The 26,715-nt window shown below is 37.5% G+C and overlaps 2 protein-coding genes across 8 annotated transcripts; one reads left to right on the top strand and one right to left on the bottom strand.

Moving 5' to 3' along the window:
• The first annotated feature begins 3,850 nt into the window (after nucleotides 1-3,850).
• LOC120315894 (choline dehydrogenase, mitochondrial-like) lies at nucleotides 3,851-16,762 on the top strand. 2 transcript variants are annotated; one of them, XM_039360917.1, is made up of 8 exons: nucleotides 3,851-4,405; nucleotides 6,038-6,833; nucleotides 10,587-10,738; nucleotides 12,216-12,345; nucleotides 12,779-12,913; nucleotides 14,245-14,387; nucleotides 14,872-14,974; nucleotides 15,444-16,762. In XM_039360917.1, exons 2-8 carry the CDS (start codon nucleotides 6,089-6,091, stop codon nucleotides 15,860-15,862), a joined length of 1,827 nt encoding a protein of 608 aa, XP_039216851.1. In that variant the 5' UTR covers nucleotides 3,851-4,405; nucleotides 6,038-6,088; the 3' UTR covers nucleotides 15,863-16,762. The 2 variants fall into 2 exon arrangements, with proteins under 2 accessions (XP_039216851.1, XP_039216852.1); XM_039360918.1 differs by lacking the exon at nucleotides 3,851-4,405 and adding an exon at nucleotides 4,503-4,794.
• LOC120315895 (interleukin-17 receptor B-like) lies at nucleotides 14,988-26,452 on the bottom strand. 6 transcript variants are annotated; one of them, XM_039360920.1, is made up of 6 exons: nucleotides 26,014-26,435; nucleotides 25,068-25,092; nucleotides 23,524-23,649; nucleotides 21,977-22,086; nucleotides 15,304-15,351; nucleotides 14,989-15,139 (listed from the first exon to the last, which is right to left on the bottom strand). In XM_039360920.1, the coding sequence occupies exons 1-6, from the start codon at nucleotides 26,083-26,085 to the stop codon at nucleotides 15,134-15,136; spliced, it is 387 nt and encodes a 128-aa protein (XP_039216854.1). In that variant the 5' UTR covers nucleotides 26,086-26,435; the 3' UTR covers nucleotides 14,989-15,133. The 6 variants fall into 6 exon arrangements, 3 of the variants coding, with proteins under 3 accessions (XP_039216853.1, XP_039216854.1, XP_039216855.1); XM_039360919.1 differs by having other exon boundaries at nucleotides 14,988-15,351; nucleotides 26,014-26,447; XM_039360921.1 differs by lacking the exons at nucleotides 14,989-15,139; nucleotides 15,304-15,351 and adding an exon at nucleotides 18,654-18,936 and having other exon boundaries at nucleotides 26,014-26,434.
• Between the last annotated feature and the right edge of the window lie 263 nt (nucleotides 26,453-26,715).

The raw sequence follows: 26,715 nt of genomic DNA, 5'->3' as shown, positions 1-26,715 counted from the left end.
TTATGAACAATATTCTTTTATACCATTATTTCACAATCTTTAATTAATATCTTTTTTATGATATGCTGTATGGTATCATATAGACAGATATTCTTGACAGTGAGTTTTTGCTACAGTATCCCGGGTGCACAGCTAATACACTAAATATGTGCTTATATGCATCGCTATTGTTTCAGCTGTAGACTAGGGCTATATGACAGCTCAACTTCAAAACAGTATTCACTTGGCCACTTGCTTCCTCTCATCCTAACTTACTTTATCAGATTGTAAAGAAATTCAAAATTGGAGTCATTTAGGCAACTTTTAGTATGGAAAACTAAACTAATTCTGTAAAATTCTTAATATTACACATGTTGCTCAAAGACCGTGATATTACCTTTATATTCCAATAAGGAAGATGACAAAAAGATGTATTTGCATCTGATGAAGTACACCCAAATCCCAAAGGTTATAACACAACAAATCTCTTCATCTCCACATTGTCACTATATGTCTTTTTAAACAATGTTTAATAAAATGGCGGTACCTCCTTGAATGTGGTAAAATGCAAATCGATTTTAAGTATTTTATCTCATTTATGAATGAATTACGATATAAAACTCAAATAAGAACTACCTTATCATTTTCTGTTCATATAATACCAACATCAGATATAAATACTACATGGATACTGTTGAAAAAAATGCATACAATATCATTGAGACTTTTGATCCATATATTTAGGGGGGGAAATGGCAATTGAAAAAATTAATTAACCAGAACCTTTGTAAAAGATTGATGGAATATCTATTTGGAACTTGTGTACCTATTTTAGTCAAATATGCATATGACAAAATGCCAGACTATTTCTTCATGTATCCAGTAATAGCAATCCAAGGTTCATACAAAACTCTCATTTTGACCCCTTAATTTTTAAATGCAGTATATTACTGATCAAACCTTGACTGATTGGACTATGCTATACAGATATATACTCTGTGTATATATATAAATATATTCTGTGATTGGGAATCTGGCAGCATATAAGTTTAATTAATAAATATTGTTCAATTATAATCTTTCCCCATAAAGTAAGCTAGGAAATATATAATCCTTCAGATTTACATACATGAAACTTAGTTTTGAGACTTCAGAAAAACTCAGTCAGGTAAAGTCCCCCTACCTTCCCAGAAATATAAGTCTTAATATTTTAGCTTAGTGCTAAACAATCAAATGTGGTCTATTTTTTCTGAGCAAAGATTCAGATACTAAAGGTTAGGCTAAAGTCAGAATTAAATTAGGGATACATTATAATTTCAGGTGGCTTTGATGCATAGAAATGCATCCTTCAGATGAACATGGACATTTTCATAATATGAAAACATTTGTAATAATTCTCCAGAACAGAAGTCATATTGTAAATTTATTTTTGTCACATTTCAGGATATGGTTTAGACTCAGAATTTACCTATCTGAATGTTCCTCTCTGCAAAATGTATATTTGCATAGGAAAAACGAATTGTATTTGATTATGTAAATGAAAAGGACTGTAGTAACACAATATCTCTAACATATAATTTTCTGAATGTATGGCTGAGGTGTAGAGGATGTGAGAGAAAAGCAGTCACTGTTAAGGAGCTATGTTCCTGTTCTTATCTCCTATTTATAGAAGACAGATACCCTAATAGTAATTACACTTTGTGTAATTTACAAAACTAGCTTAAGTCAAAAATAAAAGAATATTTAACATCTGTTTGAATACAAAGATAATTTCATTTCATTTTTCTCGATTTAGTTCTGGTAGCAACTGCAGGCTTTCTAGCTGGTAGAAGTAGCAGGGTATTTCTCAAGTTGATGAATACTGTACAGGTAGTCCTAGACCAGGGGTATCAAACTTGCCATGTTACATGATGTGTCGCTGGGGTGGGCTTGGCGCAGTTTCAGCATGATGCATCCGGCCCACGGGCTGGCAGTTTAACACCCCTGTCCTAGACTAACAACTGTAATTCACCTGGAATTACAACCATAAGTCCTTGCACTCATTAGCTGAGACATTACCAGATGAGACACAATTTTTTGACATTTGTTATGGATGTTGTAAAGCAAATTGATTTTTCCCAGTGGGTATTTTTGCAAGAAATTGAAAATAAATACTGGAAACTGGTAAAAAAAAGTTGCAAATCATGGTCACATGACTGCAAGGTGCTGCAAACAGTTGTAAAAGTGACCCAGTTGCCTAGTGCCCAAAATGCAGTCACATAATGAGGGGGCAGCCATTGTAACTTTGAAAATGGGTTTGGGGGAGATCCATCATAACTTCAAAGAGACGCTAAGTAACCAGTCGTAAATTGAAGACTACCTGTATAATTTTCATTTCACATTTTAGGAATGCTTCTTTTGCTGTTCATTCAGCTAATAACTGTGTGACATATGCTATGGCAGAGACAGGGAACCTCTGCCTCTCCAGATATTGTTGAACCAGAACTGCTGATACCCCTCATCATTGCCCATGCTAACTATAACTGAGTAATATTTGAAGACCCAAATTCCCAAATTCAGTATTTCTAATAACAAAAATGTGTAACCTTTTACCTATATTTAGACACTTCAGGTTGGCTAGGTTGCCAAGACTTGAACTGGATATCTAAAGAATGCCTCTTTCCCCATTAAAAGAATGATGTCAAATTCACAGCCCATCGGAACATGCAGCCTTCCATGTCATTTGGGATGGTTCATATTTCACTGACAAAGCAGGAAAAGACAGCAGAGGGGGCTCAGTAGCTTGCTGAATATATCATAAAACTTTCTGGGCCATTGCCAATCCCTTTCCTGCCCCATACCATCTGTTCTGGCTTGCCACTAAATGATGGAATCCTGCTTTTGAGTATGTAGAGGATTGAACCCTCTGTATTAGTTAAACCCACTGGTTCTACAGTCCACCCCTTTCTGAACATCACAAGTTAGTGGGACATCTGGAATTTGCAGATGATTTTGTTAGATGGCTGACATGTAAATTTAGCCATCTTTCATAAATACTCCATTTCCAAGTTTGTTATCTCAAAATCTGTGGTTGCTCCCTCAGTTGCTATGTTTGGTAGGCTGTAGCTTTTCTATCTCACCTGAGAAGGGGAAAGAAGGAAGGTGCAAGCAGGGAAAGCCCAGGGTCTTAGGGAATAGGAGTGGTCAATAGGTGCCATATTGTCCTTCTTCCTCTCCAATCACCTAACTTAAAACTGGCGGCCCATGGGCTGGATGCGTCATGCACAGGCCACTCCCACCCCGGCTCCACAAAGGTAAAAAACATCATGATAGGTCACAATACGTCATGTGATGTGATCGAGTTTGACACCCGTGACCTAACTACATAATCAATAAAACAGTCAGCAAAATGCTTACCTTGTTCTTGCTGTAGGTTGCTGCTGGCCTAAGTGGGAAAACACTATCTTAAAACTTAAGACAGGTATAGATGACTTAAGCCTGGCTCACTCAGGGGTGGTACACTGCAGAAGAAGTAAGTTGCCAGGGTACATTTGTACTGTGATTACATAATAAGTTGGCTTTTTGACAAGATACAGCAAGAAATTCATTTCCATTATATATTGTCTTAGCTTTTATTATATTCCCAATTATCAGTTTTATACGTGCACTGATTAAGGTTAAACTTTACTCGCTAAACATTTTAAAAAGTATCCTTTTGTGTAGTTGGATGGGGGATGGAACTTTGAAGTAGGGAAAGGGTCAGTATTCTTCCACATCAGGACAGATAAGAGATGTAAGTTGTCAAAAAGGTTTCCAGAAGTTGTTTTTTTTAAAAAAAGTTAAGACACAAAGAATCAAGTTGTCTGGAATTACTAAAATTTATTTATTTATTGAATTTATTACTCTTGTAAAAGTATCACTGTAACCTGGAAGGGAGAAGGAGAAATACTGAAAGAAACCCATGCTTTCAGCTAGAAAATCTTTCATATTGTTGCAGGTGAGGAATGAAGTGGAGAAGAAAGATGTTTATTCAAGTCGCTTCTCTGCAACCGACCTGCTCAGACTCGGAGGCGGCCTACATTACTGTACAAGAAACGTTGCGAGCGATCACTGCACCTCTGAAGACTTGCCCGTCTAGTTATGCCATCCCGCTCCTTTCTCCGCGCACTCCTTCCAGGAACTAAAAGGGGGAGGAGAGGAACGAGACGCCTCCATCGATCTAATATGGAGAATCCTGGCAGTCCAACCCCCGCAGGGGCCCGCCTCCTTCTAGTGCCTGCCCGGGTGCTCTTTGGACTGGGCAGATGCCGTCAGCAAAGCCGAAGTCGGCGCTCGAAAGTTTCGCTCCTCCTCACCAGAGCGCGAGGAGCGTAGGAGTTTTGCGACGAATGAAGCGAAGCTCCAGGATCCCCGGGAGACGGAGTGGCGCGCGCCAGGCTTAGGCAGTGTGAGTAGGTGAAGCAGCAGCACGTGGCGGCTGGGCGGAGCGGGGCGGGGCTGCGTTGGCAGAGGACGTGGGCGAAGGAGGCAGAGTTGGGTGGGGTGAGAGAACGCTCGGCATGGCGGAATCGGTTGGGTTACCAGAGAAACGAGATCTCTGTTGTCCCCGCCCCCCGCTTCAAAGTTCTTGGGGCAGCGAGCAGAGTTGGAGCGCTTGGTAGAATCCAGGCGGTCTTAAAAAGAAGCCGATCTGCTCTCTTGTGCAACAAGTACAAATTGAGTGGAAGTTCTCAGGAAAAGGAAGGACAGCTTTCTTAGCCCGTGGAACCGATACCGGGAGCCTTTGCGCTAGGCAAAGCAGGGTGGGAGATGTGAACGAAGGGTTTGGTGTGACAGGTATCTTGCTCTTCTGTGAAATCAAAAGCTTTAGCCTAAGAAAGAATCCAAAGCACTTGTATGAGAATCTTTGATATTCACGCCGCCTTCGCCTCCTCCCCTTCATTTGTCGAAAATCAATTAAAATTACCGTTTTTAGTTTTGCATGGAGTTAATCTCGGTTCTGCACTTCTGAGTTTGGTTGTTTTGGTTGTTTAAATCTCAGATCACTTTAAATGGGACTTTACGCAGGACTTTAAATGTGCATCTTCAATGTTTAAAACTTAAATATTTAAAGGTGACTGCAGTCTCGGAAGCAGTGTACTGTACTGTGCTGTAGTTGGATGTTGGGCTAGGACTGGTGTGACACAGGTTCAAATTCCCCCTTGATCAGGGAAATAATAATAAAGTTGGAAGGGACCTTGGAGGTCATCTAGTCCAACCCCCTGCTCGGGCAGGATCATTCTCACACTACTAATTAACCTCACAGGTTGACAAGATAAAATGAGGGGATACACCATGTTTGCTTCGTTGTGACCCAGAACTCAGTGCAGTAAATAAAAACAAATAGTAGCTTCTGGCTCAAGCAGGAAACCTACGCAAAATCTACTGCTTTGCACTACTGAGGAAATAGGACCATTGCGTGGAGCGACCTTTCTCCCCAGTCATCATGTGGATATTTGAATCCATATTGGATTTAACTGGATTTAATGCATACTTCTGAATACATATTGGGTGCCCCAAAATGGGGGTAGGAGAAGCAAGTGGATGAAAAGTGGATGGTGAAAAAAACAAAATACATAAACTAAACTCATACCTATCTACCTTGGACACTTCCATTCCCCTGATATCCCACAGTTCTCCAGAAGGTTTATACAAAGTGATACATAACTATATAAGAAGTAATGTTGAAAATGGTTTTGCTTTTGAGAAATGCAAAGTAACAGATGAGTTTTGTCACAATTAGATGAAATGTGAGTGAGGAACTACAAAGTGTTTTGTTTAACAATCCATAAAGTAAAGATGTTTTGCAATGGCAATACCGTAAAAGTTTCAAAGTAATATGTGCACTAACCTAACATCCATTAAAAGAAATTCAAATTTTATATCTTTTAACCTGCCTCTCCCCATATTTCAACTTTGTGCTTAAAGAAATGTATGATTTAAGCCATTTTAAATGATACAGTGACATAGTTTATATCGTACATTAATATACATTTTTGTGTTATATTTCATTTTACTAAGATCATTTTTCCCTTTCTAGGTTAGAATATTTGGACCCAAATTGACTACATCTGAAATAACATAGGAAATAATGTCTTTCTTAATCAAAGGTGCTCAAAAGCATGGCATTATATGTCAAACCCACAAAGAATTATTCAAAAGATGTATACCGAAGAGTTCAAAAGCTTTCAAAGGACAAACGATGAGATCTTCACAAGCATCCTCTCCACTTAATTCTAAAAATATGGACTCTTTCAGTTATATAATAGTCGGAGCTGGGTCTGCAGGATGCGTTTTAGCCAACCGATTGACTGAAGATCCTCACCACACTGTGAAGCTACTTGAAGCAGGTCCCAAAGATACTGTTTTAGGTAGCAAACAATTATTGTGGAAGATTCATATGCCTGCTGCTTTAACTTATAATCTCTGTGATGAGAAATACAACTGGTACTACCATACAACACCCCAAAAACACATGGATAATCGTATCATGTACTGGCCCAGAGGACGAGTCTGGGGTGGTTCCTCATCCCTCAATGCCATGGTGTACATTCGGGGCCATGCAGAAGATTATAACAGGTGGAGTCAAGAAGGGGCTGTTGGATGGGACTATGAATTCTGTTTGCCGTATTTTAAGAGAGCACAAACTCATGAGTTAGGGGCTGATCTTTATCGAGGAGGGGATGGCCCACTTCATGTGTCAAGGGGAAAAACAAAAAACCCTCTTCATTGCACATTCCTGGATGCAGCTCAGCAAGCTGGGTACCCTTTCACAGATGATATGAATGGTTTTCAACAAGAAGGCTTTGGCTGGATGGATATGACAATATATAAAGGTTAGCTTTGACGGGTTCTGTTTGTAGTAGGTATGAACACCAGTCTTTGTAAACTCTTACAATGATTTGAAAACTTTTTCATAATGAAAAAAGCCCATAATTGCTGATGTTTTCTTTTAAGGAGCTAATAGCATGCATTGAGAAAGAAGTTGGACTAGAAGGTGTGAAACTTTGTGGGTGTGTGGGGTGGGAACAAGGGCTATTCCTGCTATTTAAGTGGAATATTGAGTGCTATATATCAAACCTAAATTTCATTTATTTTTAAAATTTAAATTAGATTAGGTAATTAAACTCTCCACATATTTAATAATGCAGGTAATCCTTGACCACCATTGCGACCAGAATTTCTGTTGCTAAGCAAGGTGATTGTTAAATGAATCACACTCAATTTCACAACCTTTTTTTTGTTATTGTTGTGAAGTGAATCACTGCAGTTGCTTATTTATTTATATACCATATTTAGAGACAGCCCATCTCCCTCAAAGAGCGACTCTTAAGTGAATCGTATGTTCAATAAGCAAAGCCGGCTTCTGCCATTGACTTTGGTTATCGGAAGTCAGCAGGGAACATTGCAAAATGGTGACCACGAGGTTCTGGGAAACTGGAACCCTTGTAAATATATACCATTTGCTAAGCACACAGTTTTAATCATGTAACTGGGAGGGATGGTACGATGGTTGTATGAAGATCAGCTGCAAGCCACTTTTTTCAATGCCGTTGTAACTTTGAATGAACAATAAGCAAATGTTGTGAATCGAGGACTACTGTATTAAGATTACTGTAAATAATTTTATGTAATCGTGTCACCATAAATTAGTGTAAACTGGAATATTCTTCAAAATTACACAAGTACAAAAATGACAAACTTTATAAATGTAATTATTAGAGTGTGAACTTTTCAGTGTAAAACTGAAATGTAGCGACTGATATATTTATTCCTGGTCTGAGAATTGATAGCATCAGTCACAGTTTTTTCTCAGCAGACATTCTTTTGGACTATTAAAGCAGCAGCTTCCAGAGGAATCTGTCAAAACAGTCAAGATGACAGAAGTGATGTTGTGATGCAAGCCTGTCCCCTTGTAAATGCATATGTGACATTGATGCACATATAAAGGGAGCACTGTTTGCATCCTAAACTGTCTCCTCCATTTTGCCTGTTTTGATACTGTCCATAGATGTTGCTGTATTCAGGTTAACCCTTCCTTTCAAAATATAATTGTGAGTAAAATAAATTAATTACAGCATAAACCTTATATCAAGTAACAATTGATTTTAAATATTCATTATGGAAGAACTGACATTTATTTATTTATTTATTTATGAGACTTATATACCGCTTTAAGTGCAAGCATTCTTAGAGAATGTATATATATATTTACATTGCCCCCAACAATCTGGGTCCTCATTTTACCTACCCCGGAAGGATGGAAGGCTGAGTCAACCTTGAGCCGGTGAGATTTGAACTGCTGACCTGCTGAACTCAGTCAGCTAAAGTGGCCTGCAGTACTACACTCTAACTGCTGCGCCACCTCGGCTCTTATCTCGGATTTATCTCGACATTGCAAGATAAATCATAAAATTAATGTTTCTCATGAGTATCTCTGTCTTGTAAAATGCTCTGGACAAAAATCAAAGTTGAAGTATTCCTCCTGCCAGAATAGTACCTACACTTATACCTAACAAAATTCCCACAAGGAAATACTTAATGATCTTGGTAAATCAATATGAAAGTGGCGTGTACTAACTTATTTATCTTTTTGGTTTATATAGTTTTTATTTTTTATTATTGTAAGCTGCCCTGTGTTATCCTGAGGTAAGATGGATGGATTTTACATTTTATAAATAAATAAATTATAAACTCATAGCCATTATTAACTTCATTCATTTGCTGGTTCACTGGAATTTTTTACTTTGGCTGACAGACCAATTTCTTTCCACAGTAAATATACAATAGAGCAGCAATTGAATGATAAAACATTAACCATCTGGTTTTCGTTTAACTTGTTTCATTTTTAAAAGTTGTGTGGAAAGGTAGATACTTTATTTTGCCATGGCAAAGGGTTTGGCATACAAATTCAGAACTGCAACTTAAACTGTTTTTTGCTTGATCCTTAGATAATTATAATTGTCCACAATGGCAGCTGTTAAAATAGAAATGAATGCCTGAATTAAACCCAGTACAGAGCAACAATGTAGATTTAGGGCCAGTACTGCATGCCAGACTTAAAGGTTTTATAGGCATTTGACACCCATAGTTTATGAGAAATATTAAATAAAATCATAACAGTCTGTCAGACCTGCCACAAACCTAAACCTCTAAATAGAAATTATCCTTGGCTCCATTTATTGAGATAGGTATAGTTTTATTAGAAGTCAATATACTCAAACATTATCTTTCTCAATATCAAATTAGAGAAGCAAGCTGAACCTAAATCAAGGCAATATAAACCTATAGTCCAGTGATGCGAACCTTTTAGAGACCGAGTGCCCAAAAACCAGCCCTGCCCCTGCCTCGCCCGCTCCACCAACCCCTGCCCCTACCCTGCCCACCCGTAGGGCCATTCACTGTCTCCACAGCCTGCCGCAGATTGCCCAGGTGGCCCAGCAACGCCATGGAGGCCATGCCCTCCGCCTGTGCCCCACAGCATCAACTACACGTGCTGGTGCACGAGGATGGAGTCCTGTCCCTGCTGCCCAGCTGCCATGTCCTTGGCTGCACTCCTCCGCGCGGGCTGCATTTGGGTGCTACTCTCCTCCAGGGGGGGTACTGGTGAGGAGGGGGCTGCAGGGCAAGGAGGGGCTGGAGCGATGACATGCATGCCCATAGAGAGGGCTCTGAGTGTCACCTCTGGCATGTGTGCCATAGGTTCACCACCACTGCTATAGTCAATCAACTGAAGAGATAGACTGAGATTTGGGTTTTGAATTGGTTTCTACCCACACATATAGCAGCAGGAAGATCAGGCTTGTAAGTGGTGTATGGTATCACAATAAGATTCCTCTCATTGAAAAATCTGATTGTCATTTTTTGTGGGGACAATTCAATATACAGTGGTATCCTGGTACTCAACTGCTTGGAAACTCATCAAATTTGGTATTCAGTGCATTTTGTCCTGGTACTCATTGTTTTGTACTAAATGCACAAGCTACAACTTGTTGATGTCAGCTTCCTTGTGACTCGCTACATTATTCCTTATGGGAAAAAATTGTTTGGTACTAATCATTTTTGCTATTCATCGCTCCTCCTGTAACCAATTAACAATGAATATCAATGTATCACTGTATTTCAATTGAGAAATTGTTAAGATTTAGGACTTGATTATTTTACAGATTATTTGACTCTTTTTCTCCACTTTCAAAAACTTGCCTGTCAGTCATGTAGTAAAATATTTTTCTCAAACTATGAAATGGACTCCATTTTCAGCTGAGTTCCATTTAATCTTCACTTTCTGTTTCTCAAAAAAGGATTCAAGTTGTTGTTTTTTAATTTTTTACATGTTTTTAGTATTTTTTTGTCTTTTGTAAATGAATTTGCATTATTATTCTGCCTTGATTAATCTTCAGTTGTGGACTACGGTAATAACTTTAAAAATGTTAATATATAATCACAGTAGAACAGATAAAATTATTTTGGTATTTATTTTATTTATTAAACATTTAAAACCAGATTTTCCCAGAGCAGTTTACCATACTGAGATAACATAAATTATTTGTGTTGCAGTTATTGTCACAATAAAAACATGCATTTTATAGGTAAAAGGTGGAGTACAGCTAGTGCATACCTTCATCCTGCTTTGTCACGTCCAAACCTGTCTGCAGAAGTCAGTACACTTGTTACAAAAGTTTTATTTGAGGGGACCAAAGCAATTGGTATTGAGTATATTAAAAATGGAGAAAAGAAAAAGGTAAGAATGTGCAGTATTGTTTCTTCAACTTTGAAAAGAAAATCAACTAGCAGCTTCTACTAACTTTTCATTTTTGGCTCATTAGAGTTGTAGTAAAGGTTCTTATATTGTTGAAATAAGAGCAAAATACAATTGATACTTCAAATCCATGTCACGTATTAATCTCAAGAAAGCATTGTCGTAACCTGATCAAACTATAATGGGTACCGCTCCATTCTGCACTTTTCCATTTATGTTGGGTTCCCCCCCCCCCCGCCCCAACTTCTCGAAATGAAATCCATACTGGTTTGAAAATAGCTATTTCTTTCATTGAGAATCCTGTCATTCTAATATTTTAAAGAGAAAGAAAAAAAGTCTGTATTTACTAAGTTTCCTTTGATAATTGACTTTTTGCTACCTTGAAACTGCACTGCTAGTTTGAAAGCCCCTTCACTATATTAATTTGAAGCTTTCATAGATACTTTGTGTTTTGAGTTATTTTATTTAGTGATATCAGCAACTCTGGGTGCACTTCTTTCACCACTGAGTCCAGCTTATTTATTAATAAGTTCATATATATTAGTTCCAGGCTTAAAATTAGGAATTCTTAAGGATGACTTCTTGTCAATTGTGAAAATAATTTATTCCTGCTCTTTCTTTAAATTAAAAAAAAATGGCAGTTCATAAGACAAATTGTTTTCCTATGTTATAATTGCAATATTATAAAAATGTAACGTGGAAGTTTTTGAAGAATCATTACATTGTTAAAATTATACTCTGGAATTAGCCACATTATAAATGGTTAAGTTAAGCTAATTTTTTCTGTGCTATACCACTGTTATGATATGATTAGTTACTTGCAGATTTGTGCCGCCAGATGACTATTCAATAGAAGAATGTGAGAAACCAATATTTTCTTTGATCTCCAGAATGTGGATGTTTTTTGATTGATGATACATATTGAAACTATTGCTTTGGTTGATAATACAAAGCAAATGTTTATTTTAATGGTATTATTTGAGTAATGTGAGATATAGGGCAGGGGTTCAAACTCAGGTCATGTGTCGTGACATATTGTGACTTTTTTCCCCTTGCTGGAGCTGGGCTGGGTGCAACTTCTGTGTGATGCATCCGGCCCATGGGCCAGCAGTTTGACACCCCTGGTTTAGGGGGAAAAGAGGCATTTGTAAGGAGAACAATACATTATTTGCACTAATAAAAGCTTTTGATTCAATATTAAATTTTGAAGAATAGTTTATGTTAACAAGGAGAAAAGTTTATTAAATAAGTTTGGATGGACAGGAAATATTAGCATTGCTTAAAAGGAAACTTTATTTAAAAATATATGATAGAGCATATTTTAATAATTTCTAGGTTACAAAACTTGTAGATATAACATGAGTATGAAAACGGAAGGCTACAAATCAATAGCATTATTTTATATTGACTTAAGTCTATCAAAATTTAGTCTGATTAAATTGCTATTATTTTATTTCAGGTTTTTGCTACTAAGGAAGTTATTTTAAGTGGTGGTGCCATAAATTCTCCACAGTTACTTCTGCTATCTGGAGTTGGAAATGCAGATGATCTAAAAAAATTAGGAATCCCTATTGTCTGCCATCTTTCAGGTGTGTATGATAGATTCAGTATAGTTCCATATAAGGCTGGGTTGAATTTGAAAGTAAAAGGTGTTTAGATGTTCCCATAGCCCAGGGGTAGGCAACCTTGGCTCAGGAATTCTGGGAGTTGAAGCCCACGAGTCATAAAAGAGCCAAGGTTGCCTACCCCTGCCATAGCCTCTTCCAAGAACTCCTTAAATCAGCTGTGTCCTTTCCTAGGTTGACATGAATTCCCTTTTTAGTAGTTACATAATCCCAGGAAAGACCAATTTCATTTATAGAATTGCAGACAAGTGCTGTGCAGACGCCCCATGGGCACTTGGAAAATCTTTCTGCTTTTCAAACCAAAGTGCTGCATTGTCCGAGTTCTATATATTTATAAATATAGTTGTAAATATTTGTAGTATGCATACATTGGACTTTTTTTGGTCATTTCTGCTAGGGGTTGGCCAGAATCTCCAAGATCATTTGGAAGTGTACATACAGCAAAAGTGCACTCAACCTCTAACACTGTATAAATCACAAAAGCCTCTTCAAATGATCAAAATTGGTCTTGAATGGTTCTGGAAATCCACAGGTATGATTTAGAATTATATTTTGTTATGTTCTCATTTTGCCAGAGATATAAATCAGCTTTTAAATGAAAGATTTAATGACTCTGTCTATTCATAATAGTTTTTTTTCTTGTAGATGATTCAGTTTTTTTTCTTGTAGATGATTCATTTCATTCCAGATAAGGAAATGCAAGGGTTTTTCAGAATTTCAGACTGTGTCTGCAAGTAGCTTTACTTCACTGGATTTTCAAAAAATGCTTAGTTGTTAATCTCTTGTAACAAACAGGAAGTTAATACTTATAGAAATTATTGAGAATTCTAAGATTGGTTGTAGCATTCAAAGAATATTTAGAATAGAAGCACAAATAATTATTGTTACTGTTGTATAACAACACTGTTTTTCTTGTGTGCTGGTCAATAACACTAATACTGTTCCATGTTAAAAACTTAACATTCTCAAATACAATAATTTCATGACAGCTAAGGCAATTTAAAATAAATTAATATGAATATATACTTTTAAATATTTTAAATGGTCAAATAATATATAAAAGCAATTATACCTGATTACAAAGTACACTGCATGTTATAAATTAAGTATATTTCTAAAGCAAAAAGAAAACCTATTTCAACTGTGAATGCTTTCATGGCAAACGAATCATGCTCTTGATTTTATAAGCTATAATATGATTTGGGTTTGTTTTGAATTAATATATGTTATTTATGACCAAGGCCACTATGGCTTGTTCAACAAATTATGACTTACATGATGCATCATCCAATGAGTTGTTGTTAATTGCGAAGTCGTGTCCGATCCATCGCGACCCCATGGACAACGTTCCTCCAGGTCTTCCTGTCCTCTACCATCTTCTGGAGTCCATTTAAATTCACACCTACTGCTTCAGTGACTCCATCCAGCCATCTCATTCTCTGTCGTCCCCTTCTTCTATTGCCCTCAATCTTTCCCAGCATTAGGCTCTTCTCCAGTGAATCCTTCCTTCTCATTAGGTGGCCAAAGTACTTGAGTTTCAACTTCAGGATCTGGCCTTCTAAAAAGCAGTCGGGGTTGATCTCTTCTAGGACTGACCGGTTTGAACGCCTTGCAGTCCAAGGGACTCGCAGGAATCTTCTCCAGCAATCCAATGAGTACAGTCCCAAAAGCAGGTGGTAACTATGTCCTGCGAACTGGACTCCAACCACAAAGTTTTCGTAATGAGACTTAGGCACAATTTTTACTGTGTGTGGGGTGAATGTTCATAGCATAAAATACAGGGAATGTAAAATGATTTTTTGAAACCCTCATTCTTCCATTTTCATTATTTATGTATCTGGTGTTTGCTGTTTCACCTTTCAGGAGATGGAGCCACTGCCCATTTAGAGACTGGTGGATTTATAAGAAGTCGTCCAGGCATTTCTCACCCTGATATCCAGTTCCATTTCCTCCCTTCTCAGGTGATTGACCATGGGCGGGTTGCGTCACAGTTGGAAGCTTATCAGGTGAGTAGTAATACCAATTACAACATTAGAATGTCCACTGGACAGAAATATTTTCCTGAAAGGTTGTTCACATTGTACTTTTGGAAATAGTTCCCAATCCCTTTGTTGGTGGGCAGAAGGCTTAACCAGAGATGAAATAGATTCTCATTCAATGGATATACAGACAATATAATTCATCCAAAACCTCTAAAAAGGCATCTTCACATTGTAAAGGATTTTGTGGATCTCTTGTGTTTGTTAACCAATATTAACTACCCTCATTTGAATATAAAAATATAATTAATACAAGATATGATTTTCACTATAAAGCCAGCGACTAATGAAAGAAGTAGAAACCAAGCTTTGAAACCTGGAATAATTGCCTAAATCAACTGTGCAATGTCTAAATAACTTGTGAAACCTCAAGTTTCTATGAATCCCATTAGGTTATTTTATAATGAACCTTTAGATGCCATTTACCATGGATCTTCTTGGATTGTTACAGGTCCATATTGGTCCTATGCGAAGTACCAGTGTAGGAAAGCTGAAGCTGAAGAATGCAGATCCAGCTGAGCATCCAATCCTTGAGCCTAACTATTTGTCAACAGGTAATGCAGAATTATCTATATTCTGTGTTGTTGTTTTCAGCTTGTAAACTAAACTCACCTATGAACAATGTAGTTACACTTTCTATAGACAATGGCATATTGCACTGGTAGTCTTATTTTGATGGCATTTTCCATTTCTTTGTATCTTTTCCTCTTCCATCAGTCCTGGATGAAGGATTAAATGTGCAAAGATCTGTTTTAAAATTGTTATTCTACTAAATGGTACATACAGGAAATCCATTACTTCAATTTTCCTCTTTTTACATTCAAAATGTTCTTTCTTGTTCATGGCAAATAGATATTAAAATATAAAGCAATGTCCATCTTACCCGCCTTTCCTGTATCTTAAGTTGTGACATTTTACTCTGAACTGTTGTCTGAAAAGAAAGAATGTAGCATTAATATTTATATTGGCTGTGCTGAACACACAGTCATTGTGATTTAGTCTTATTTTGTGTTCTTTTAACAGAAATGGATGTCTGGGAGTTTCGCCAGTGTGTGAAATTAGCTAGGGAGATCTTTGCTCAGAAAGCATTTGAAGAATTCCGTGGACCTGAGATTCAACCAGGGGAACATATTCAGTCTGACAAAGAAATAGATGCTTTCATAAGACAAAAAGCTGATAGTGCCTATCATCCTTCGTGTACTTGCAAAATGGGACAGAGTTTTGATTCTACTGCTGTGGTTGATCCTGAGACCAAAGTTATAGGCACAGAAAATTTAAGAGTAGTTGATGCCTCAATAATGCCCAGTATTGTTAGCGGGAATTTAAATGCCCCAACCATCATGATAGCAGAGAAGGCTGCTGATCTTATCTTGGGATTGCCACCACTTCGAGAGAAAAATGTTCCAGTATATAAACCTCAGACTCTGGAAACTCAGCGTTAACTTTTTGCTCTGCACTAGAAGTTTGCCTCCATAGGAGAATCTTGGCCTACTTTTTCTGTAAGAACATGTATAAAGAGTAGCACCACTTGATATGTTTTTCTATAGCATTAAATCAAAAATCTACTTTCAATGTCAAGAAAAAGGATGTAGAATAGAAATGATGCTTTACTTCAGTTAGTATTTGTTAATAATAGATTACTAAAAACATCTGATTAACCACATAATTATTATAAATAGACACTTGATAGTATGTGCAGTAAATTTTTACCATAAAACAGAAGTCAGATTTTGCACAGTCCTACAAAACAGTGGAAGGAAAAATAACAAAAATAGAATGTAGTTTATGGCTTTTGATTCTATGTAATAACAAATAGATGGGCTAATACATTTAATATTTTGCCTATTTTCCACATCCGGTCTAAAGGTAAAAGAGAAAATAGCAACATATTTTTTCTAGTACACAAGGCAGCATTTAATCTCAGAATGAAATAAAATTGTCATATTGACACCATTCTGTAGCTGAATTTTATTCAGGATAGTTTTCTTGGATTATTCTAAATAACTGAAGCAGAATTATGTTCAGATTAGACCTCTTTGACCTATATTCTGTATCTTGTACATTTGAGACATTTTTTTCAATTGGTCACTAAAGAATAGAAAAGAATGAAAGGCCTGCTGAAATGACGCCGTGCTTTTAGTAGAAATAATCATGATTAAATTATGTTGCTTGTGCTTTGCAAAATATTTTATTTCTGGAATATGCAAATTTTAATATAATTATGTTTAGCCTCGGGGTTTTGTTTGTTGTTTTGCTCTCTTTCTATAGGCACTGCTATGATTTATTTTGTCTTACCTTATTGTTTAAATACATTAAGAGAATAATAAAGGCAATGCACTGAATTGGTCTCATTAAACCAGATTATTTGCATCCTTAGTTGAAAACTAGGGGGAGTTGACTTTAATCCACACTTTAATCTGGCAAGTGTTCCATTAAAAAATGGCCGATCAGCTAACCCATAGGAGATGGATTTAGTTGTGAACTAACTCAGGCATAAAAAAGGTTAAACTAATCAATGAGTTGTATTACAGGAACTTCTAAACTACATTTTTGCATACCTAGGCCTCCAGAAAAGAGAGAAAGAGCAATAAGATGGGATGATAAGATGGAATAGGTGGACAGAGACTGAAGAATTTTAATATGCAACCACCTACATGCTTCAGGGCAAAAATTATTTAAGAATAATATTGTCCTGAGCCAATAGAGGCATGAGGCATGAAGATTGATATACTCCAGCTGAGAGGCTTCCAAATCCAACTCTGCAATTTCAAGAAGAGATTAGCCATGCAACCTGGCAAGAGATAACAGACAAGCATTATCCCCTACTGGTTCCTACAGCCTGAACTCCACACAGATATGGTATCTAGAACATATCACCTTAAAGTGCCCTTGATTGCCATCAAGATTTCCATGAGGATCACAACCATCCTCCTCTTTCCTTAGGATCATGAATAGTGGAGAACTCAGAATCTTGGAGAGCCTGTCTCTAAAAAAGCAGTATCTGTGCCTTCACCCAGCCAGGTTTCAGTAATAGACACCAGCTGGTTTGTTCATCCACCATCAGAATTTGAATGGAAAGATCCAAGGATGAAACTGCTCTCTCCCTTTCCATAATGGTTTGCCCAGCACCACTATCACAGCTTCTTGACTTGACCTGATATTACTATTCCCTTTTTCCATTCCCCTCAAGTTGCCTACATGCCATCTTCACTGCCTTTCAGCCAACTACAGACATTGTCTTAGCGCTTAACTCTGCCACACTCCCCAATTGGCAATAATCTGCCTAAATTTGATCTCAGTCAAGTTTCCGTTCTCCCTTCTCTATTCCTTCCAATTTTACTTGGCCCAGTTTCTACCCCACTCTGACAGGAGACTTTAGAGGATCACTCTGGGGAAAGGGGATATTGTCAGTCATTCCCTGCTTCTCATCCAGGGTAACTCCTGTCACATAGTCCGCAAGGGATTCAACAGCTTTGATAGAGCAAAACTCGCTGTTGCTGGCCCTTCTATGGTTTGCTAGGACCCTGTACACTCCATCAACAGACACCTCGACCTACAACCAGCCTACGAACATCTCAGAATTCAAATCAACTGCACAGAATTCAAATCAACCAACCAGAGACAGTACCAACCCTCAACCAACCCACACAAGCCCCTCTACACCAGTTCACCTCCCAATGGCCCTCACCTGATGTAACCTTCCCATCACAAGATTCTCACTGGTGACCCACACAAGACCCATCACAAGACCCTGACCTGATATGACTCTCACTTGATATGACCTTACCAACACAAGATTTACTGACCGCACGAAGCCCTTCTAAACAGAAGAACATTGATTTTGATATCCCCTAAATTCCACTGAATATGTTACCTAGCCTGGTAATGAAACATTCAGAAACCAACCCACAAGCTTGGAGAATAAACCTTCACCTTTACCCTGTACATTGCCCAGATTCACTAGTGAGATTTTCAGACCAGCTTTCATTGAAGCAGCAACACTTTTTGGCTATCAATTCTGGCAGCCATGCCCACAAGCCAGGCTCTGACAACAGCTCCTTTTGTTACCTAGCCATGATAGCCATTGCAACCAGGCCCCAGCTGAATTCCCCAGCTGAATGTGTCATGTCTCCCATCTGATGTGCAGTTTCCTGGTTCTAATCTTCCATCAACATATCCACTACCGACAACAATAGTTCAAAAGCAGTAGCACCCACTTCAGTGCTCATTATTCTGAAAACCTCACTTGGATCCCAAACCTTAGAGCAGGGGTGTCAAACTTGCAATGTCACATGACATGTCGTGACGTATCGCAACTTTTTTTCCATTGCCGGCAATGGGGTGGGCATGGTTTCAGCATGACGCATCCAGCTCGCGGGCCGGCAGTTTGACACCCCTGCCTTAGAGTATGTTTCCTGTTGCCATGATGTCATTCTTCCAAATTCAGATTGTGAATGTAGGGGTGTTTCCCACTTCCTTAGATGACTGCTCCCTGTGATGTCATGGAAATCAGGGACTAGGGAAGAAAGAAGCAAAGCCCATGATTCAGACACAGAACTGTGGGGCAAAAAGAAATCGCCAATTGCATTTGTTGGTAAGAAGAGACAAATTATAATAACATTATTACACAATTTTATTCTCAGTAACATTTTGCATTTATTTTCATACAAAATGATGTAGGTCAAGAAATAATGTACAAACCTTTAAATTCTCTCGATATTTGAAAGAAGAGGTTTGTAAGGTATTCATAGCAAATTGCCACTGTGTACAAAAATGTTTATATTAATCTTAGCTGTGTACGTCACGATTTTGAAACGTGACAACTGCTACCTATTTTGTTAATACAGATAACCCTGATAAAGTTGCTTGGCAGAACAAGTCTATTTATCCAATGTTAATAAAATAAACTTTTGATATTTATTGGTTTCCAAAATCATGTTATTTTCAGTGTTGGGATTTTACTGCATCACAAACAACATTGAAGCCCTCCTTTGATTGTATAAAAACAAATCCTGAAAACATTACATATAGAACATCAAAAAGTTTGTCAACCATGCCATTTTCTCAACAATTTAGGAATGTTTTGGTTATGTAAATCATCATCGTCAAAACACTCCACTTCAAGCTGTGTAACTTGTTAACTATTCATTTTGTAAATTGTATCTAAGTAGGAAATCTCTACCAAATAGAATGCTCATCGTGGTTCAGTACTATGCACCTTCATTAAAAAAACAACCCATTTTATATAATGGGGCTTTTTATTAGAAAAATGGTGTAGGATTGGAACGTCAATCTGTGTTTATTTCAAAATTAAAAAAAAACCTTGCCAAACTGATAGCTTTTTGTATTCTTGTTTCTAGCTGTTATTGCAAGAGTTGTAGAGATAAATCCAGTTTGTTTGCTCTCAAAAAGACAGCAGATTCCAAATAACTTTCCAAATACAAGATTATAATTACTCATTTTCTATGTGTTAACATTGTAAAGTCAGAATCCAATTGACTCAAAATATTTTATAAAATCTCTGTTGCATCAAGTTTTTTTAAAATCTTTACTTCAAAAACATTTTATAATGAAGGTGGCTCTATTTAAATATTTAATTCTATAGTGCTATACAGTCCAAGTAAAAATACTTCTATTTAGAATTCAGTGAAGAATTGCAATAATGAGGCTCCATAAATATTGCTGCGGTTCAATTACGGTACAATAATTACAAAATATAGAACATCTCTTTACAAATACAAATTATGATAGATTAGAATTTATTTACAATAATCTCTGCTATATAGTTTTTAACAAACTGTCCTATCTAGTTCTACTTTAACCTGGTTGCAAGTGCATTAGTAAAAATGCAAATATTCCAGTGTATTTTGCCCTTGATATGATAGTCATAAAACAGACTATTTTTAATGATGTTTTACTATGTAAACTGCTGTTACATATGAGAAAAACGCTTTCAGCAGCAGATGAAACAATCTCTTGCAAAAAGAGTTTGGTAAAATGTATTAAGGAGCTTTTTAAAAAAAATAAGCAAATTTTAAAATAATATCTCTGAGTGGGTATGCTGAATGCAGTGGATTTCTGAAATGCTTTGTGATCAGAGGTAATGACACATTTGATTGTCATCACCACAGCCTTCTGAAGACCTCTTTAAAAGTGCCAATCTTTTTTCCACTGAGAATTGTGAACACTCTAGAAGGCAGCAGAACACAATTGGAAGACAGCAATCTTTCCACTTCCTCTGTTTTTGTTTTAACACAAACGGGTTAAAATCTTCTTGGTTCTAAAGATATGCCTTCGTTCCCTGATGGGCCCGCGATTCTGTAGCAAAGGCCTTGAAGAAATCATTCGAATCCTGATTCATTATACTGGAAACACGTACTAATAAATAAAAGTATGGCTTCCTCACAATGTGACAATAACATCAGTTTTTAAAATCAGTATAAGATATTATGTTATTTCATTTATGGAAAACTTATAAAATATTGAAAATTCTTATCTAACAAATATCCTATCTTGCTCATAAATTCTCTATTTATTTTCTGAGTTGTTTTTCTTTTTTGTCTTATTTTGTCTTTTTTTTCCTTCTTCCCTTTTCAAATATGTTTCATGAAAATACAATCATCATCGTCATCATCAATACCATCAAACAACAAAATCTGCCTATAGAAAGACTCAATAGGTGGATAAAAATGTCAAATCCAGTCTAAACATCTGGCTGACTGTGCAATCAACCATAATAATGTGTTACCTCCATCTGAAAAGAGGACATGGACAAGGTGACAAGCCTTTTGTGTGGCAAACCCCATGCTTTAGAATTCTCCATTCTAGAGGTCCATAAAGCTACTTCTATCATGGATGTTATATAAATTTTAAAGACAGTTTTATTTCACTGGACCCTCAATCCTAACCTTAATTGGCATATATTTTGCGGAGGGTTAATTTATTAGTACTATTGTTCTTTATAATTTTGATTTATTTCTTCTGTTGCTTTTGTAATCTGACATGCTGTGAACTAAATATGTAAACATTCAACCTTTGACTTGAGTGAGCATTAAATAAGCACATATATACAATATAATATTTTGATTTCTTCAGTTGCCTAAAAATTTATCTTGGGTTACTATTTATTTACTGGTCGTTATTGTTTACTGTCCAACATAGGATTTAGTAGAATTTTAATATACCAAAAAGTTCAGAATAATTGTGTTTTTACTCAAACAAAACAGAAATTCAATAGCTGAGTCGACTTTCCATTTTTATGATATTTTAATACCCATTAACCAGAGCTAGTTATCAAAAAAAATATTACAGAACAGAAGCTTTGAGCACATTTGGAGCACTGAAGTTTATTTTCATCTCACAATAATTTTACATAAAAACCAGGTTTTTGTCATTTCAGTTCAGAAGATTTTTGTTCTATTGTACAGAGTCTAACTTATCATGTTATCTTAAAAGAAATAATTTACTATTGCATTAGGTTACTAAACTGAGTAAGACCATATTCTATCAATACAATATAATAGCAGCAAACCACAACTTTTAAAAAATGTTCTTACTTTTTTATGCTTAGACATGGTTTGACTTTGAAATGCTTCTAGGTAATCACATCGAATACAGCCTTCACGGGATTCACATATCTTGGTTGCCTTCAAGTATTGTATACTGGCTGCAAGAAAATTGTTTTGTCAAAGAATTCTAGTTTGTTTTCAAGATGTTATCAGTAACAGTGCTATTCCAACTATTACAGATCTCCCAAAGACAAACAATGGCAGATTTGTGTTTACTTTACTACCTTGAGTCAACTCTGCATTCTAGCCTATTTATCTATCTTTATGGTATCCAATACTGAAATATATATTTGTTCTCTTACTGCTGGATTTTAGAAGTAATCAAAGTGTTTTGCATATCCAAATCAGACAGGAATCAGAAAACAGAAAGGAATAATAGCAAAGGAAAACTGTTTTAATCCTCCCACCCCCCAATTTTCATGTTAAAAACATGAAAAAGCCAAGTGTCTGAGACAATCATATAACTTCATATAACCACCTTGCAGGCTTCTCATGGGTACCCCAAGGTTTTTGGGAAAACACACTTTAAGGGCTTTCTGGAAGGCTACCAGGATGGGGCCAACCTCACCTTGGGGGAGTGATGTTCTAGAGCAGGGGTCCTTAACCCCCAGTGTGTGGACCAATACCGGGCCGGGCATGCCAGCAACCGGTCCACACAAATAAGCAAAGCCCCATTTGCGGTATGCAGGCAGCACTCAAAACCACAACCCCTCCAGTCCGCGGAAAAACCTCTCTCCACGGAACTGGTCCCTGGTGCCAGGGGACCTCTGTTCTAGAGGGCAAAGCTGCAGCAGAGAAGGCACATCTTCTGGGTCCCACCAGATAGAATTTCTTAGCAGGCATGACCCACAGCATACACCTCTTGCTGAACTGAAGGGATAAAGAGTCATAATTGGGAAAAGGCAGTTCCTCAAGAAACCTGATCACATACAATGTAGGGCTTTATATGTCAAAATCAGCACCTTGAATTGCACCCAGAAGCAGACAGGAAACAATTGCTGCTCATGGAGCAAATGTATAATGTGTGCCATCCTAGGGGCACACATAACTGTGAGTAGAGCCACACTATTCATCAACTGAAACTTCCAAATGCTCTTCAAAGGACAGCCACATGCAGAGCATGTTACAACAATCTACTCTGGAGGTGACCAGGGTATAACTGTGAGCAGTCTCATGATCCAGGAAAGTGTGCAACTAGCACACAAAATGAAGTTGTACAAAGGTTCTCCCAGCCATAACTGCCACCTAAACCTCGAACAGGAATTGTGAATTTAGAAGGACCTCCAGATTGTCCACCACGTCTGTATAGGGTGGTGCCACCTTATCCACTACCAAGATGGTAAAGTCCCAGATCCATCCAAAGCCCACAGCCTTCAGACACCAAAAAAAATCACAACATTGTTTACTTCCCCTTTAAAATCAGAGCAGAAAGGGCACATTATAAGAGATCACTGCAGTATTTATTATATATCAAAGTATTTGTTATATTTAATACAAAATATTTATAGGCCTGTTACATAAAAAATGAAATTTACCATCTTCATTAAGGATCCAACTTATGTTAAATTTGCATATTCCTTGTATTTCAACAATCTTGATGCTGATATTAAAAAGATCTGCTGGTGTGAATCTATGTTCTTGTTCCAACTCAGGATGAGGCCCTTGCAAAGAATGAAAGTGAGGAGTTAATACATTTGCAGTGAAAACCTCCAGTTTATTAGGCTAGCCAACTAGCCTACAAGGTCTTGAAGCTTTGGATGCTTTATACTCCTCCTTCTCTGAACACTACCATTCATTCCCAGAAAAATCCATGCTGGTGGCACATCATCTGGAGTTCCTTCTGCCTTGGCCATCCTTCTAGAAAGGGTACAGAAATGCCAATAGCTACAGAATCTATAGGAGCTGGATTGGAGAGTTTGCCAGTAAGAGTCCAGCTGCAGTATGACTCTTTTTTGATTATCCTACACCTTCCTCCAAGTGAGACATTTAGAATTAAAGATCTCTTGATAGACTTTGGCAGCCATTTTACTTCATACCTTTCTTGAAGGAGAAAATGTAAGAAGAATCAAAATCACACAAAAATGCATGTGTACTAATTTAACCTGGAGAAACATAGCCTGCTGTCATCATTAAAATTCCATATGCTAAACAATTTGAAATGTAATTTTCAAGATCATTTGCTTATTGTACTCTCTTCTCAAGTTCTTATGATGGCTAAAACTGTCATCAGAATACATGCTGATTCAGAAAATGAGCAGGAATGGGATGACATTAATTTTTTCAAAGTGCAAAATTTTTACACTGAAATTTAATTGTTTTTCCATCAAATGATGGAAGTGTGATCTTGGAGTCCTGAAGTACATAAAAAGTTCATGCAAAATCCAAAGCCATCCTTCCTATGCATAATTTTATATATCTGCTGCATTTCAACAATACCTTTAGGAAGTATAAGCCATGCCATTCCTTTCCAATCCCTTGTGTTTTCTTTATTCACTTTTTCTGCTACTTATTCACAATTGGAAATATTAATAGAAATACTATAACAGTATAATGTTAAAAAGAATTCACGGTCTCAAGTCTACTCATTATACCGCCCTTGAGAAAGTCACTAGTATTTATTTACAGACTAACCAACAGCATTGCATTCTTTAAGTATTATTGCTTTAGTTTGCTTTAGTTTGGAACAGAGAAGGTTAACCATTATCTTTAGGAATGACAAACTGGTCAGATATTATTCAACTCAGTGGAATCTAAAGGAGGGTTCTTCACACAAGAGGCTTTACAACAGACTTAAGGCTGGAGACTTCAGTTCTTTCCTCCTTCTGTGACACACTGATTGTCATCTGTGGCCTCTGTCTGGCCTTCGTCTGGCCTAATCAGTCAAGGAAAGGCAAAAGTTAAGCAGGCATATGATGAGTATACTTGTTTAGATGCACATTGATTAAAAAGACCACAAGGACTTCATATATTCATTGTATCTTAAACTACCTACAATGGAAATGGGGTGCATGAATGTCCAATACTTGCAACAGAATTTTAACAATTTTAACCCTTAAAAACACATTTTATTTATACATACCATCTTCTTTATAGCATTTGATAGGCTGCAACGAAAAAGAAAATCAGGGTTAAAAGAAAAGAAAATATAATAGTTACTTTCTAGAAAAATTGTAAACTGCCCAGAGTCATTGAGATGGACAGCTATAGAAATCAATGAATGAATAAATGAGCCAGCTTTAGAGTACTAAAAAGATTTGGAAATGCTGACATTATTGTGTTTGTATTCCACCGTCCTCGAAGGTGTTCATTGTTGGGTAAATGGATTCATTCCTCTTTCACCTTCATCATTTTTCAATCCTAACAAAAAAAACAATTACTGGCAAAATGGATGTTAACCAGTCAGCTAAGTATGGTCTCAAACTAATGGGTTAAGAAGTTAATCTACAGCTAGCTATAGATATGGCATATATATAATATCTCCAGCAAGAATACTATTTTCAGCTGAATATTGAGCTTTAAAAATTTTTGTAACGTATGTATTTGAACCCAGAAATTATTTGCTTTTTTACAAGTCCATCAAGAAAGCATTTCATCCCCAATCTCTCATCATTTCTACTAAAAAACAGTTCCTAATTTCAGAATTAAGTCTTTCAAAAGTTTATTTGCACCAGGCTGTGACTAATTAATTCTTGGCTTTTTTAAAAGTAGTTTCCCTAAGCATGCTATTATAATAGAACTGTTGCTGATATTTCAACCGACACAAATTAGATAAGCCATACTTTGTAGAACCGCCCCTCTCCTTCCACCACAAGGGGTTTCTCCCAAAGCCCTGAGTGGCAACTAAATATCTCCAAAGCAGAGGAAGGGGCGGGCCATTTAAAAGCTACCTTTCCCAGGCAGGCGTTCAAGCGCCTGAGCTTTCTTCAAAGCCTCCCGAATTTCTGCCCGCTACCCAGCAGGCGAGGGGCAAGGCTCGAAGCCAACGCAGGGAAGAAAAGGCGCCAAGCACTTTGGGCATCGCTTACCAACTGGGCTTCTCCCTGGAAGCTCTTTCTGCTCAGCATCCAGCCCAGCAGCGCCCACGCCGCAGCATTCATCCCGGCCGGCTCTCCCAGGAGCTGCCTCTTAGCCTGCTCGCTCTTCTCGCTTAGCCTCTTTGAGGAAGACTCAACCAAGCCTCCTAACCTACCCCTCAGCCACGTTTATATCTTTCCTCCGCCCCGCGCCTCACCGCAACCTATACCGTAGCTCCGCCAGGAGCTCGCTGCTCAGAGGGAGCCCTGCCAACTTGGGTTATAAGACGAAGAGATAAGAATCCTGTCGCACGCTGCCTTTCGAAACCGAGAAGCCGGAATGTGCAGACTACCACACTAGGCGAGTCTCGGTTGTGGAGATGTGTGGACTTCAAGTCTCATGTGTGGGCTTCAACTCTCAGAATGCTGACCGCAGAATTCTAGGAGCTGAAGTCCACCCGTTTGTCAAGCTGCCAAGGTTGGGAAACACCGTGCCAGAATTTACAGGCTTCCCACAGGCTAAAGAATCAGTCACGCCTTGGATGCTGGTAGAGCAGCACGTTTTGGGTAATTTCTTTAACCTGCGCCCTCTTAATTTTCAGAGGGTGTGAAGGGAGTCCTGGGGCAACTTAAATAACAGGTCAAAATTACTAGCATACATTGACTGTATTATTTAGTCTCTGGCTGGAAGGCAGAAATTTAGGGTGAGGGAAC

The sequence above is a fragment of the Crotalus tigris genome, unplaced genomic scaffold (genome assembly GCF_016545835.1).
Source record: "Crotalus tigris isolate CLP2741 ecotype Arizona unplaced genomic scaffold, ASM1654583v1 scf7180000019181.594810, whole genome shotgun sequence".
Lineage (NCBI taxonomy): Eukaryota > Metazoa > Chordata > Lepidosauria > Squamata > Viperidae > Crotalus > Crotalus tigris.
This window is presented reverse-complemented; position numbering and strand designations above follow the sequence as displayed.